Below are 15,096 nucleotides of genomic sequence, written 5' to 3'. Positions count from 1 at the left end.
TTTTTTTTTTTTTTTTTTTTTCCCTTATGCAATTTAATATCTGAACAAATATGTCTGGTGTAATACTTGAAGCGAACAAGAGTCATTTCATCTCAACAGGGTTATTCCTGTCTGACCTGTTTCTGGTTGCTTTGTCGGAAGTTTCGTTCTAGAGCATATCCGAGAAGCACAGCCTGTTTCAGCTGAACAAGTACCTGTGAACTTGCAATGAAAAACCCATATCAGATTTTTTTTTTTTAAATACAAAGAATACAAAAACTAAAAAATAAATGTAATTTTACACTTCACATTTAGATATAAATTAGCCCTCATTTCCTTTTTATGCCTGCTATCACCAGCCGAGTTACGTCTGTGCAGTTGTATTTGAAGTTGGATTAGTCAGTTCGCAGGTCTGAGCGATAAAGCTGAGTTTTGAACCCTCCTCCCTGACGAGAGCGGATATGTGAATATGTGCAACTCTAAAGGATGTGGTCTGTTGTGAGATGAGGAAGAAAGTGAGGAGGAAGGAGTGCGCTGAACTCTGACAAGCTTCCTGCAAACAAGTCTGCTTGTTAACAAGCCAGAGAAAACAACAATTTGGATTCTTTCAGCCTTTGTCATTTTGAGATTGTATAGTGTAATGTAATTTCTGTGAAGATGCACTGAAGATAAAAAGAAGATGGAAATGGAGGAGACTGGTGAAACAAGGACTTCCTGGTATGATACCTTTTGCATTCATCGCTATGTATTTCTACCTTGTGGTAGAGCTGACTGGGTCACGGACTAATACTATACTTCAATATGTTAGAATCATGAAGCGTTTTGAGGTTGGTACACATCTGGCATCATGGTGACCAAACTTAACCCTTTTGATGTTAATGTTGATTAGCCTAATCTCTGTAACCTTTAACTTTCTATGAGTAATGTGCTATTATATAAATTTGGCTTGAAAATCTGCCAAATTAGACATTTGGGCAAAAACTTCCATGATTCTGGTCTGCTTCTTAAGGCGTATGTTTATTTCAAGCAACCTAACCTGTATGGATGTTTGCCGCTATTGACTGTTCTGCCCTTTTTAGGTCTGTGCCACTGGGAGAGACGCACTCCATGGCCTGTGACCATGCTGGGGTAATTCATACCATTTACCTCATTTATTTTACCTCCTTTATCCTGTCTATAACCTATATAGGCACTCTAAATAAAAAATAAAATTCACATTTCTGCTTTTTAGAAGAAGAGAAAACAAGATCCGACCCCTGAATCTGTAACCAGAATCATAGAGGTGAGCGAAAACTTGAGATGCACCATTAGGCACTGTTCCATTGCTTCTGTCTCTAACTAACGGAAGTTAGTCAATCTTACCTTTGTGACCACAATACCGAGTGCAGAGCTGACAACAGACTTGAACATTATGTTCAGCTGTGCAACCACAGAAGCTTTCCAAATGCACAGACTTTTAAATCTTTTTGGCCTGTTTTGATGTTTTCTCCATAATGTATAATATCAAGAACAGATGCATTTTAATTGCTGGTATTTAAATGCATCTCACTACACTGAATATACAGCTGATGTGGTTAGTGTGGCAAAACAGGCAGACTTCTTGTATTTTACTACACAGGCACAGTTTCAACCTTCTTCCTCTTTGAAAGTGTCACAGCGGAAATGAGAGATCTCTGCACCATGCACCATCTCAGTCCTCTCCACATCTTTCTCTCTCCACCTCTCTCATGTCTCGATCAAGTTCTCTTCTAACATTTTCTGTTATGTGACCTGATTTATCAGGATGAAGAGGAAGACGAGGAGGGTGAAATGATGTCCGACCACATGAAGGATTCAGAGGTGAGGTGTTCCTCTTTTGCAGAGGCAAGATGTATGTTGTAAGTACTTCTAATGCAAAAGCAGCAGTAGTCGGATGAGTGACTCACCTTGATACACCATTTTGTTCACACGGATCAAAGCTGGATTCTTAAGTTTAAACCCTTATTTTATTTTAGGAGCCCAGCAATAAAAGGGTCAAACCAGTGGCAAAGTCCAATAGCCTGACAGGTGTCATAACCCCAGTGAAGACCCCCGCTCTGAAACGCATTGGACAGTCCATTTCGGTAACAGTGCAAAAACTCACTCACACGCCTGAAGTCACACAAATGACTTTTACATGCAGATGTTCAGACACTGTGCTCCATTCCACAGCGGTCCATCAGTTTTCGCACAGAGGCTCGGCCTTTGCCCCCGGCCCCCCTGCGCCCTCGTACTAAGGCCTCATCATTTCCACGCCGACGCAACAGCCAGTGCTGGAGTGACACTGTGGAGAGCCACGACTTTACAGTAAAGGAGATCAAACGTCAAGAGGTGCGATGGACGGCGTGTATGAAATTTAGTTCAGCTGCATACAAACTAATATATATTAACTAACATAATTCAGTGTGCTGTGGGTGGGGGGAGGGGTCGTCTGTAGGTCAAGCTGTGGGGCTGTGGTTGCAGTGTGGGCAGGATGATCAGGGCCTACTTTTAATTTCTGTGAAGCTGCGCTACACAGCCATGATGAAAGAGGATATGAGCTGGCACTCGCTCAACTTCCTTTATTGAACAATCAGCTGTGAAAGTTGTTTCTCTGTATTTCACATCATATGCAATGTGTGTTTGCATCCAGTTGATAAGCAGTTTTTTGACTCTTCTGTAGGTGATCTATGAGCTGACTCAGGGAGAAAGGCAACTCATTGATGACCTCGTCCTTGTCAAGAAGGTACCTGTCCAATAAACATCACCACCATTCCTTTATTTTGGAAGTTTTACTGATGCAAGTTGAATATTTTTTAAAACGTCATCCCACTTTGGGACACTGTGATTTCTCACCCTTTGATGCATTTATTCTTTCCTCGCCTTTGCTATGTGCTCCCAGGTGTACTACGAGCCCATGCTGAAGTTGGACATTATGACAGAGAGTGAGCTTGGACAGATCTTTGGTACACTGGACTCTCTCATCCCTATCCATCAGGGTAAACTTTTTTAACACATTCATGCATGAACACAACCTCCCCTTTTCCTAATCATGTATTGGGCTGGTGGGGCTGAGTGATCATTTTATAGCAATTAGACATTATAATTATCGTAATTATCATACTTTTACTTATCATATCAGTGGAATATCAGTCCGACCCTGTTCATTCACTACACTGTCTTTTTTTTAAATTAAAGGAAGTGAATGAGTGGAACATGTCATCTCCGTCTCTGAGCTGTAGTAGCATTGACATTTAGTCAGCAAAAGAATTCAACACTTCTTTTTTTTTTTTTTTTTTTTTTTGTTTCATGCCAGATCTTCTGAGTCGCCTTGAGCGGCTGAGAGGATCGGAGAAGACTGTCGGAGAGGTGGGGCCCACACTGATGAACTGGGTAAGTATGTCCATGGACCAAAAGAGAAAACTGAGATATATGAAGAGAAAAGGGCACAACCCATCTTCACTCTTTCCACTTCCTGTTTTCGCTCTATTATGTTCTTCTGTACAGCAGAGTCACAGATTTCAGTCCGTGTGCATCGCTTTTATTTGACTCCTTTGCGCCTCTGTCTTCCCCCCCCGCCAGTTCCCTTGCCTGGAGGCCTATGTCACATACTGCTGTAACCAGGTGGGCGCTAAAGCTCTTCTAGACCAGAAAAAGCATGAAAAAAGAGTGGAGCACTTCCTGCGCCTGTGTCAGGAGTCTTCGTTCAGCAGGAAACTGGACCTGTGGAACTTCCTGGATCTCCCTCGGAGCCGTTTGGTCAAATACCCCCTGCTGTTGAAAGAGATACAAAAGTGCACACCTCCAGACCACCCAGATGAGGACACACTGCCTGATGCTGTGAGTTGAACACGTCAACAACATCAATATGAATACACTTATATTCACTTACTAGAGATAACTGCTGAATCAAATGTTAACCAACTGGACTTTCTTTTTTCTGTCTGATACACTCATACATAGTATTTCAAGTCTGTGAAGGTGCTGGCCCATAACAGGAATTCGCTTGCTGAAATGGTTGCAACAAACGGCTCTATCTGGACTCTGCTGTCCTTATCCCTGAGATTCTGAATGAGATCCATGTTGAGATATTGGCAGTCAGTGTATGCAGATTCTGTTGCTTTAAACAGACCTGAATTTCCTTTAAAACTGTACAACCCAAACGTCTAATTATTTCTTAAAATCAACATTTTTCTATTTGACACTGTGGATTATAACAGACAAATCCACATTATGAAAACCTATGAATGTTATGTATGTGTGCCTCATTAAAAATCAATCAATGCAAAATAACCCCTTCCTTATGTAAGTCCTAATGTTATTTTTCAGCCAGCATTTCCTTTTCACATCTTTAGTACTTATCACATTGATGCCTCCAAACGGTGACAAGAGATAATTGTTCTCTGAAGCATAAATTTCAGAAGAAAGTGATCCTGTGATGTGACATTAGTAACATTACATCAAATACCATTAAAGGCTGGTATTTGAAGCAGGATGCGATTACGGTCAGCTGGAGGAGGTCGCACACATAAAATGATTCATGCTGTTTTTCCTCTTTGTTCTGTTCAGCTGGAGCTGATCCAGAGCATTGTGGCAGAGGTGAACAAGAAGACGGGAGAGGCGGAGTGTCAGTTCTACAGGCGGGGTCTCAGCTACCTGGAAGAGAGTCAGAGATTACCAGAGATCCAGCAGTCCCGCTTCCTCTACTGCCACGGAGAGCTCAAGAACAACAAGGGCCAGGTAACAAATTTCTGCTGCCACTGACTGACGTCTTTGCATTGCCATCATCATTTCTATGTAATATGGTTTTGTGGTAACCCTTACAAAGATGTTATTGTAATATATCAGATATCTTTTTATCTGATAAAGTCATATCTCTCGCTTTGTGTGTCTCACCTGTCAGCGGCTGCATGTCTTCCTGTTTGAGCTGGCTTTGGTACTGAGCAGACCGGCTGAGGACAGAGACGGAGGTCAGGTGTTCAATGTGTACAGGCAGCCTCTACCCAATGCCTTGTTAAATCTGGAGGAGATCCCTGATGGTGAGGCTGGTGGAGGAAGCACCTTCAGGGGAGCCTTCACTGGAGGAAATGATAAAGGTAACATCTACATACAACATGTCGATGTTTTATTTGTTGCTAAATTATGTGAACATAGTGGGCTATGGCTCCTCATGAATGTTTTTTAATTTTGTTTTTCAAATACAAATAGCAGAAACACCCATCACAAGTTGTCAAACAGTTTTGTTTGTGTAACAGTCCAAAAACCCACAAATATTCAATTTTTTCACCAATTAGATTTCAACCCCCCACCCCCCACCCCACCGGACTGGCAGGAAAATTTGGGTGTGGTGGATGATTAATATTGCCCCCCCCCCCCCCCCCCCCCCCAGACAGCTGATGTGACCTTGAGCAAGGCACTTAACCCCAAATTTGCTCCCCAGGGCGCCTGACAATAGCAGCCCACTGCTCCTGTGTGTTTCACTGCATGTTGCATGTGTGTGTGTTTCAATCAGTGATGGGTTAAATGCAGAGAAGTAATTTCCCAACTTGGGATTAATAAAGTAAATAAAATTAAAAATTAAAAAAAATTAATTTATAGTGGTGAAAACGAGAGAAAAAGTAACAGGTTGTCTAAATTTAGAAGCTTTATCCAGCAAATAGTTGGTATCTTTCTTTGATAAATGATAATTACTCAGTTATCAAAATTGTTGACGATTAATGTTCTGTTATCGATGAATAGATTGTTTCAGCAGTACAGTAATGTACCGCACATATACTTCATTAATGCGCATGTGACCTTTATTTTGTGAGCTTAATTTCTGGTTTATTTATTTATTTATAGCTTTTGTTCCATGTTTACTGGTGAAGTGAGGGATAGGGGAATGAAGAGAGAAATCCATGCCACTCTACTCTGTCAGCGGGAGTGAAAACCACTTCCTTCCCCTCTGTGTCTCTCTGTCTCCTAGTCAGGAACTGTTTCCGTGTGAGCAGCAGAGGGCGCTCCAAAGCTCACCCATACAGCCTGCAGGCCAACGACTCCTTCAGCAAGCAGCAGTGGATCACCTGTCTGCGCCAAGCCATCGTCCATTCACGAGATAGGATGGCTCAGACCAGCCAGTCGCAGCTCTCCCCTCACCCTGATCCCGCCCTGTATCACATAGCCGAGCTCAGCCTCAGCTCGGACACAGAGATGGCCGACCACACCGGCCGCTGACTGTTGGACTGATCGTCAGGAGCCCTATGGAGCATCTATACCATGACATGGGAGAAAATGAAAGATTGACTGTCTGAGAAAGATGATTGTGCTTAGACACACACATATCAATTAAGAGAATATTATTTTCATGCATTTTTTTTTTTTGATGGATTGTGTGATTGTTGACATGTGTACTGTACAGCTTGAGAAAAGTATTACTGAATGTGAATTTTCAATATAAAATGTTTTTGCTGTTTTGTTTTTTTTTTTTTTTTTTAATAAACTGACACTTGAAAGTTTGTTGAGGTTCTCATGGTCAAATACACAAAGACAAGTCTAAGTATAGCCAGCAGGATCTACAAAGAAAAGATTAGAGATGATTATCCTCCCTCCCTCTCTCCTCCTTTCTCTCTGTCTGTCCCTCTGACACTGGTGACAGGGCAGGGGAGAGAGGAAGGCTGTCAGTTCTAGCCTACAGAGACAGTGAAACAGTAGACATCCCCTTATGCATTTTTAACAGCTCAGCAGGTGATGGGAACAGCTTGGTTGGGACAGTTTGTCCACAGATAGAGTGACCAACTGATCAGGTGAGTCCATACCCCTCTGTTTATTTGCTAATGCTACAATATTTGTCAGATGTTATTTGCAAACAAACAGATTTTTTACATTTTGGCTGCAGAAAAACAGCAATTGAAGTGTAGATTTAACTTTGATAACATCTCAGAACATTAACTGAGAGACTGCCGTGATCTGTTTTATAAGTTACATACTTTGCTCTTTAATTAATGAACACTTTAGTTGTGGTCTCAAAAAAAAAAAAAATCTCTTTGTGTAAATGTGTGCCCTGAAGATGGATTCACTGAGGTCTCTGTCAGACCTTGACTTTCCAAGGTGTCCTGTAGGCTGTAATTACAGAGAATTGTGAGTCAAAGTGGATCAACCCGATCTATTCAAGATAAGGATTTAACCTAGGGTGATGCTCATTGACAAAGTTATCCTGTTTGTTTTCCCCCTCAGCTGCGAATGACATTCTTTCTTGTTTTACTGGAAAGAAAGGACAATACTCTATCGCCTGCTTCTTCATCTGAAACGGACACGTCTGTCAGACAGCTTATGAAACGCCATCATATTCTGCTCACCTTTGACGCTGCATGTGAAAAAACTGAGGTGGTGCAACCTACTGACTCTGAGTCTACAAACCGCCCAGCTTTCTGTGGGAAGACCCTCTATCTGTCTCAGGATCCCTTTTGGTAGACACTTCAGAGGTTAACCAGTAAAACACAATGCCTGGAGCCAGTGGCGTCAATGTGGAGGGCTCCTGTGAGGCCCTATGTCGGACCTTAGTGTCTCAGAACGGCCTCCAGAGAGAGACGGCTGACATCTCCCAGTCTGTGCTCTACACCTCTCTGATGGGCCTGCTTCTGGTGGCTGACAACGAGGTGTGTAAAACACAGCATCATACAAGCTTTCATTTATGCTCCAGCCTTCATATCTGGTAATGAATGAAAGATTTTTTTCTTAGCGTGGAAGGTGAGGGATGCTTGTGACAAACATAAACATAGACAGAGAAGTTGCAATTAATGGAGAGTACACATCAAGACACACGTGTATAAGCACCTGTCAGCTCTCCTTGGTCTCTAATAGGATGAGTGCTTGAGGCTGACCTCCTTTTAGCCTCTCTTGTTATGCTAAAGAGATAAGAAGGCTAAATCTGTCTTAAGGCGGGCAGACAGCAGCCAATATAGACACAGCCAGGGGTCAAATAGTAGGGCACGCATGCAATAAACTGTGTGTATACAAATTAAAACAGGTCATACTTTATACTTTTAGGCATAAGTTTGGGTCAACAGATTTCTGTGTTTTCTTTGTTTTACAGAAAGATGACCTCACCTTAGGAAGTGGAAGGGTTGGCCTTAGAAACATAGGAAATACAGTAAGTATTTAATGATAGAGGACATGCATTGAGCAAAATTAATAATAATAATAAATAAATACCAGAATACTTTTTTTTTTTTGCATAAATATGTTCACTTGCCCCTATGTATTGTTTCCAATTTAGTGTTTCCTGAATGCAATAGTACAATGTTTGTCTCACACACGTGGCCTACGAGACTACTGCCTTATGAAGCCCTACAGGCAGGAGAAGTTCTCTAAAGAGGAAGCTAAGCTTATGGAAGGTATGTCCCTCTCTTCAGCTCTTTCCTGCTTTTCTTATTATTTGCCTTCTCTCATCACTCCTTGTCTTCCTGTGCCAGCTTTTTCTCAGGTGCTGTCGGGCCTTTGGGATGAAAACGAAGGCGACACAGTTGTAAATCCACGCCAATTTTACAATCTTTTTAAAGAGGCAGTGCCATACTTCAGTGGTTACAGGTGAGTACATGTTTATCGATTGCTTGGGAGTTCTTACTCAAACACCAAGTGCCACCAAGTGTGTGAAGTCGAGTGGGTGAATGATTGTAGTGAAACTCAAAGGACAGACTTGCTATATAGGCAATTCAAGAGAATATCCACACCTGTTGCAATACAATTTCAATTCCTTTCCTGCTTTGTTACAAGTATAGATGCTGTTTTTTGGTGTTGACTTGCTTATAAGTAGCTGCCTGTGAAAGTGACATGAAGAAGAAATATCCCTGAATCTTGGTTTTTAACTCAGTCAGCAGGATGCACAGGAGTTTCTCAGATTCCTCCTGGACAAGCTGCACACAGAAATCAACCGCAGACCCTATGGTCGACGAACAGGGAAGGAGCCTGAACAAAAATATGCCAGATTTAGGTGTGTATGTTCACACAGAAAAGATTCTAAGATTGAAACATTGATGTCCTCTAGTTGATCACATTTTGTACCCCCCACCATCTCTTTTCCTCACTTAGGATTTCAGAAGAGGCCGCTGCCATGTGGAAGAAGCACTTAGAGAGAGATGACAGCAGAATAATGGGTGAGGAAACCAAAACGACTCATGGTAATCTGTGATCAGTCTCGTGTGCATTGTAAGTTCACTGAGGGCGACCACTGATAATTCTTGCCACCCTTCACCCTTCACAGACCTGTTCTCAGGCCAGCTGCGGAGCTCGTTGCATTGCTCAGTGTGCTCCCATTACTCCAACACGTTCGATGTGTTCTGTGATCTGTCGCTACCCATCCCCAAGAGGAGCTCTGCAGGGGAGGTCACGCTGAGGGAGTGTCTGAACCTCTTCTCTCAGGAGGAGAAACTGGACAAGGAGAATTCACCAGTAAGTTAACACACAGAGTGCAAATACAGTGGATTACAACACATCAGTGTATCTCTAACTTTAGGATCTAAGGTCAATGACTGAACCCAGTTCAATCCAAGAGTGAAATGAATGTGAGTAAAGTATAATTATTTTGTAAATTAATTCAGTTATTTTGCATTTGACGTCAAAATGTCACAGAGAGCGAGACCTCTGTATTTAATGGTATGTTGATACTAAGAAAGACAACAGCAAAGAAAAAAAAGCTGTCAGGTACATATACTTAAGACATATACTTAAACATAAATGTGCTTATAGAATAAATAGTTAATGAATTAAATTTCCCAAACAATGGGGCAAATGAGCCACAATTGATTTGGTTGCTGTTCTTAATAACTTCCTCCGAATTAAAAGTTCAGTTCATTTCATTAACTTTGTGTGTGTGTGTGTGTGTGTGTATTTGTATTTGTGCTTCAGATGTGTGAGAGGTGTAACAGGCATACAGAGTGCACCAAGCGGCTGTCCATCCAGAGGTTTCCCCAGGTTATTGTGATCCGTATCCTCGACAACAGCTCGTACTAACCTCATCAACTTTATAAGGGAGTGGGGTTTTTTCGTGCATGAAGTTGTAATGATCCGTAACACTCTGAATCAGATCTGAATCGTTTCACAACATCACGATGGTCTATCAGTAAAAGCACAGTGTATGTGTCCTTCCCTCTCACTGACCTGGACCTCGGACCTTATGGACCCATCGATTGTGGTAACACAAACCAGCATTTCTTTTCAGTTATGTTTGACAAGAATACAACTAAATGTTGAATGTGAAGCTTTACCAAAAAAGTAACTGGTCTTTTTGTTAAATAAAAAAAATGGTTAAAAAGAATACAATTACATGTAATTACATGATCCAGTTAAATACAATGCAAAATATTTTTCATTAATTTTTTTGCAGATTATGATTGTGATAATTAGTAGATTATGCCATAATTTGCATTGTTATTATATCAATGTGTATGTGTGTGTGTGTGTGTGTCCCAGGCCCAGTTCTGTATGACTTATATGCAATATGTAATCACGCTGGGACTGTGAACATGGGCCACTACACAGCTTGCTGTTTAGATGAAAATGGTTGGTGTTTCTACAATGATTCCAGGTGAGATTCACCCTGCACCTAATATACTTTGTTCTAATGGCATGTCAAAACATAGACTGACACTTAAAAAGCCTACTGTGTATACTGTGTATACTGGTCATCTGTATTGCAACACCTTCTGTATAAACCTGGAGCTGTTTCTCATGATCACTCTCCATCTATCCATCTACAGTGTGACTCCAGTCTCAGAGAACCAGCTTCAGACCAATCAAGCCTATGTGCTGTTCTATCAGCGCAGCAACAGCACCACCACCACCAACGTCAGGAAATAGATCTGAGACTGGCTGAGCCAATCAGAGCAGCTTTACCTACAGTGACCATAGAAACAAATGGAAGCAGCACTGCTGTAACTCTGGCATCTATGAACTTCTCAAAGAGCTCAAATAAACTTTGGGGAGAGGCCAAACTCACTTTCAGGGGGCTTGAAGAGGCGATCTCCCCTCCTAAATCAAAGAGATGCTTTTGAAGAGTCTTTGTATGAGGGCTGAGACAGCTCAAACAGACTGTAGCCTTAAAGAGACCTTAGGCAGGAGTGAGTGGTGTGCTTAAATGTAAGATAATTGTGTTTGCTAACAGTTGTTAACAAACCCTCAGTTGTGACATAGAACTTATTCAAATTCTATGACTACATTTTAAGCTTAAAAGTTTTAATTTAAGACGTAATTACCTGTAGCCTACTGTCTTTTTATCTGTCTCCTCCCCATGATCAGTCAATATTAAAATGGGCTATATTTTCCTTGCATTATAATTTCTATGCATATACATATTCATATGTATATATATATATATATATATTTTTTTTGTATTTGTGTCCACTCCTATTGTACATATGGACTATTGAATGTATTGCGTTATTGATACTTGAAGCAGTCAATAAAAGACGACAGACAAGTCTGACTTGTCACGGACATAAATATTACTATTGTTACTGTTTCTCAACTTCATAGGTCTAACATTGTTAGTGTCAGTAAAGGTTCCACAGACTGCTGACGAATGCGTTTTGTGCGCATGCGTATGGGCTGTGGGCGGAGTTTTCCAGTCGGTCAGGAAGAGGAGAAAGGCGGACACAGAAACATTAAGCGGTAATCATATTCAGCGACAGCTTTTAAACTTTAAGACGATTCTTGTTTCAGTCACAGAGGTATGACGGTAGTGCGATGAATCTTGTAGTTATCATTTCATAGAGAATACCTTGACCGACAGCAATCTAAACCACGGGAAACACCGCTAGTTTTCTTGGTAGCTAATGTTAGCTGGTTTGACAGGCCCAGACTTCACTGAACAGCCTTTCAGCAGAAATGGAAACACAGCACGGAAATGTTATATGTTTACACCCTTTACCTCTGAAGCAGGCGTTTTGGTTTAGATTCATGTCGTATATCAGGATATTTTTAGTGAATCTTAAAGATATAAAAAGGCTGGTGTGCAATTAACATTGTCTGAGCTATTGCTTCTAACGTTTAGTGCCAACCAAGGGGAAATGTTGTTGAAACATAGCATGTTTAGCATTGTAATAGCATCATCAGATTTAAACGTTAAACGTCTTCAACCTATTTTTTCCATCAGTACACTGTAGGTAAAATCACAAGTGGAAGTATTATTAGTGATACATTAGTGACTTGATGTAACCTTGTGTAACTTTTATAATTATGTTTTGGACTCTTCAGACTTTTTTTTTTTAAAAACAGATGGCTGCCATCAGGAAGAAGTTGGTGATAGTTGGGGATGGTGCATGTGGGAAGACTTGTCTGCTCATTGTCTTCAGTAAGGACCAGTTCCCCGAGGTCTATGTCCCCACTGTGTTCGAGAACTATGTGGCCGACATTGAAGTGGATGGGAAACAGGTAAGGTATAAAACACTGGCTGTAAACTAGGGTCTAGGGACCTCTGTACAGTGTGCCTGCAAAACAAGTAATAATAGTTTTACCAGTATTTATTTTTTTTCAAGTTGTTGTTCGGCTCATAAAATGGAAGAAAATTTTGAGAAATGTTCCTCACACTTTACCAGAGACGATAGTGTCATTGTCACAATTATTTTCATCATTGATAAATCCTTCAGATTATTTTTCTCAATTACTGACTTGATCCATTAACCATACATCTGTCTTCATGTGTATGCATCTATCTGTCTTTTTTTCTCAGGTAGAGCTAGCACTTTGGGATACAGCAGGTCAAGAAGACTATGACAGACTGAGGCCTCTCTCCTACCCTGACACTGATGTTATTCTCATGTGCTTCTCTGTAGACAGTCCTGATAGTTTAGGTATTGTCTCTGCCAAAGTCACACCTCTATCTATTGAACATTGTGATTGTTAAAATGATATGTTGCTAAATGCTGCATTCTTTCCCTCTCTGTAGAGAATATTCCTGAGAAATGGACACCTGAAGTGAAACACTTCTGTCCAAATGTTCCCATCATATTGGTGGGGAATAAAAAAGATCTGCGCAATGATGAGCACACCCGAAGAGAGCTTGCCAAAATGAAACAGGTCAGTGTTTTGTTCCAAACATGCCTACATGTACACATGTTTTGGTATAAATGTCAAAATGTAAACCTTCCCTTTGAAAAATGTCTCCAGGAGCCAGTAAAATATGAAGATGGCAAGGAGATGGCCAATCGCATCAGTGCCTACGGCTACCAAGAGTGTTCCGCCAAAACCAAAGATGGTGTGAGGGAAGTCTTTGAGATGGCAACTAGAGCAGCACTGCAGGCCAAGAAACGTGGCAAAAAGTCCGCCTGCCTTCTGTTATAGGCTCTGGGAGTAGAGGAAGCTGCTGTCAAGCGCAGATGGAGAATGCAGTTTCCATTGATATTTGACATAGGGGAGAATAATGGGAATGTTCTGAAATGTTTGTGAATGCTCAATTCTGATCACCTAATTATCCTCAGCAAATTAAAGCAGGTCTGAAATTGTTTGATAGGCTTCCTCAGCTTGGATCTTGGTCTATACATTAGGTTTTGTGCCATTTTGCTTGCATCTATCAAAACTTTCAGACCTAGATTTAAGTCTGTAGGACAGGGGGTCGGGGGTGATTTTAAGTTGAGTAGATGTAAACGGATTGAAACGTGCCATAATTGGAATGAAGAGAGAAAAGGTCCTTGCCAGTCCAAAGACAATGGGGACATGACAAAGAAAGATGGAAAAAAGACATAAATATAATAGTTTTGAATTAAGGCCATGTCTAAGTGGATTTTACACAGTATCGCCTACATGTAGTGCCTTGCAATCAGTGGTCAATAAGAGTTAAGTTGTGGGGTAGAGATTTGTAACTTAGATGGGGTATTATTTTGTCATTTGTAGTGTCTACACATTGCATTTGTGAATGCTTTCTCCCTGTCATTGGCTTGGCTCCTTCAGGCCCATATTTTGACTCAGGCGCTATGCAGGGGTATGCCCAAACTAGATTGTATGAGATATTTTCCCATACCGAATTACTTACCTGTACTTAAGAGTATGCGTGTGTGTGTGTGTGTGGATGGATGTGGGCAACTGTATGGTGGTTTGTTTTCTCCAGTGCAGATCTGCATGCAATGAATGTGTATATTTGTGTGGATGTCTATTAACATATGTGTCTACGTACTGTATGCATGGAAAGGCCTTCTGCGTCACTGACCTAACCCCTTGTTTCCATGCCAAAGTTACCGACTGATGGCCACATTTTATGGCTCAGATGGGTAATGGAATTAACAGCTACTCAGAGTGACATAGAAACCCTCTCTTTACTGGAATATATTGTACTATACCTAGAGGCACAATCAGGTTAAGCATATTATCAGTTTTTAGGACCTTTTTTGTGTGTATTGAGATTCATTTGATTGTGTTAATCGGTGGGTCAAATCATGAGTGGTGTAGTTGATAAGTTGAATATTCTTTCAGATAGATTATAGGCTTATCTTATTACTCTAATGTCCATTATGTACTGTATGTCTTACAAGGCTTTGTAAGGACATGTTATTGATGTGTATTACAAGTTTGCCTTTTACTCAACTCTCCCTGCCCTTCCCCCTCAATGATATTGTCATTATTGTACTATAACTTTTTAATGTTGATGTCTCTAATGTTCTTAGTATATTTTAATCATTTTACTTAATCCTGCTGTTATGATCAGCTTATGTCAGTTAAATCATAAATTGTAACTGTAGTATTGTTTAATTAATTGAAGGTCAAGCTTGGAGTGCAAGGCTGGAAAGTTTTGGGGGTGGGCTGCTAGACCAGTTTGGGTTTTTTTCTTTATTCTTTTGTTTTTTTGTACTGTGACATATTAGGATTTCTGGATTTTTTTTTTCCAAATAAAGCTGACAATAGGGGTTCTGTTGTAAGGTATTTATGTGTTCTTTGATCCAATCATTCCTAATTACAGTAATCTATATTTCTGCATTCATTTTAATTAGCTTTCTACCCAAATAAAAACTCTCATAACCTATCAAATATCTGATTCAATGATTCTATATCCGAAATGAGGACGACAGAAACGCGTCAATTGTCATTCACGTACACCCACTTTGTCAGCCATGGAGAAATAGTTTCGGGTTGGCCTGTTTGTCTTGACCAATCATC

General features: G+C 40.8%; 3 protein-coding genes across 7 annotated transcripts; all 3 read left to right on the top strand.

The window, feature by feature from the left end:
- The first annotated feature begins 471 nt into the window (after positions 1-471).
- arhgef3l (Rho guanine nucleotide exchange factor (GEF) 3, like) lies at positions 472-6,470 on the top strand. 3 transcript variants are annotated; one of them, XM_046396108.1, is made up of 13 exons: positions 472-696; positions 1,059-1,107; positions 1,214-1,261; positions 1,762-1,818; positions 1,974-2,081; positions 2,170-2,328; positions 2,660-2,722; positions 2,879-2,975; positions 3,293-3,369; positions 3,559-3,816; positions 4,546-4,716; positions 4,880-5,072; positions 5,942-6,470. In XM_046396108.1, the coding sequence occupies exons 1-13, from the start codon at positions 659-661 to the stop codon at positions 6,187-6,189; spliced, it is 1,566 nt and encodes a 521-aa protein (XP_046252064.1). In that variant the 5' UTR covers positions 472-658; the 3' UTR covers positions 6,190-6,470. The 3 variants fall into 3 exon arrangements, with proteins under 3 accessions (XP_046252064.1, XP_046252063.1, XP_046252065.1); XM_046396107.1 differs by having other exon boundaries at positions 1,211-1,261; XM_046396109.1 differs by lacking the exon at positions 1,214-1,261.
- Positions 6,471-6,589: 119 nt separating this feature from the next.
- On the top strand, positions 6,590-11,414 carry usp21 (ubiquitin specific peptidase 21). Its single transcript, XM_046396118.1, has 11 exons — positions 6,590-7,610; positions 8,048-8,104; positions 8,231-8,348; positions 8,427-8,541; positions 8,825-8,944; positions 9,043-9,107; positions 9,215-9,402; positions 9,859-9,937; positions 10,037-10,144; positions 10,423-10,537; positions 10,710-11,414. Exons 1-11 carry the CDS (start codon positions 7,455-7,457, stop codon positions 10,807-10,809), a joined length of 1,221 nt encoding a protein of 406 aa, XP_046252074.1. The 5' UTR covers positions 6,590-7,454; the 3' UTR covers positions 10,810-11,414.
- A 77-nt stretch (positions 11,415-11,491) lies between these two features.
- On the top strand, positions 11,492-14,846 carry LOC124062984 (rho-related GTP-binding protein RhoA-C-like). 3 transcript variants are annotated; one of them, XM_046396151.1, is made up of 5 exons: positions 11,492-11,619; positions 12,226-12,381; positions 12,680-12,800; positions 12,896-13,026; positions 13,117-14,846. In XM_046396151.1, the coding sequence occupies exons 2-5, from the start codon at positions 12,226-12,228 to the stop codon at positions 13,288-13,290; spliced, it is 582 nt and encodes a 193-aa protein (XP_046252107.1). In that variant the 5' UTR covers positions 11,492-11,619; the 3' UTR covers positions 13,291-14,846. The 3 variants fall into 3 exon arrangements, with proteins under 3 accessions (XP_046252107.1, XP_046252108.1, XP_046252109.1); XM_046396152.1 differs by having other exon boundaries at positions 11,506-11,619; positions 12,205-12,381; XM_046396153.1 differs by having other exon boundaries at positions 11,589-11,678.
- The last annotated feature ends 250 nt before the right edge of the window (positions 14,847-15,096 follow it).

The sequence above is a fragment of the Scatophagus argus genome, chromosome 8 (genome assembly GCF_020382885.2).
Source record: "Scatophagus argus isolate fScaArg1 chromosome 8, fScaArg1.pri, whole genome shotgun sequence".
Classification (NCBI taxonomy): Eukaryota; Metazoa; Chordata; class Actinopteri; family Scatophagidae; genus Scatophagus; species Scatophagus argus.
The sequence above is the reverse complement of the archived record's forward strand: the minus strand, read 5'-3'. Positions and strand labels throughout refer to the sequence as shown.

Excerpts from the sequence above, each read along its gene's own strand:
- arhgef3l (XM_046396107.1), top strand. The coding sequence starts at position 659 with ATGGAAATGGAGGAGACTGGTGAAACAAGGACTTCCTG. Across the intron at positions 1,108-1,210 it reads TGGCCTGTGACCATGCTGGG|AAGAAGAGAAAACAAGATCC; the intron begins GTAATTCATACC and ends TCTGCTTTTTAG. Across the intron at positions 5,073-5,941 it reads CACTGGAGGAAATGATAAAG|TCAGGAACTGTTTCCGTGTG; the intron begins GTAACATCTACA and ends TCTGTCTCCTAG.
- usp21 (XM_046396118.1), top strand. The coding sequence starts at position 7,455 with ATGCCTGGAGCCAGTGGCGTCAATGTGGAGGGCTCCTGTGAGGCCCTA. Across the intron at positions 7,611-8,047 it reads TTCTGGTGGCTGACAACGAG|AAAGATGACCTCACCTTAGG; the intron begins GTGTGTAAAACA and ends TTTGTTTTACAG. Across the intron at positions 8,945-9,042 it reads CAAAAATATGCCAGATTTAG|GATTTCAGAAGAGGCCGCTG; the intron begins GTGTGTATGTTC and ends TTCCTCACTTAG.
- LOC124062984 (XM_046396151.1), top strand. The coding sequence starts at position 12,226 with ATGGCTGCCATCAGGAAGAAGTTGGTGATAGTTGGGGATGGTGCATGT. Across the intron at positions 12,801-12,895 it reads AGACAGTCCTGATAGTTTAG|AGAATATTCCTGAGAAATGG; the intron begins GTATTGTCTCTG and ends CCCTCTCTGTAG. Across the intron at positions 13,027-13,116 it reads AGCTTGCCAAAATGAAACAG|GAGCCAGTAAAATATGAAGA; the intron begins GTCAGTGTTTTG and ends AAATGTCTCCAG.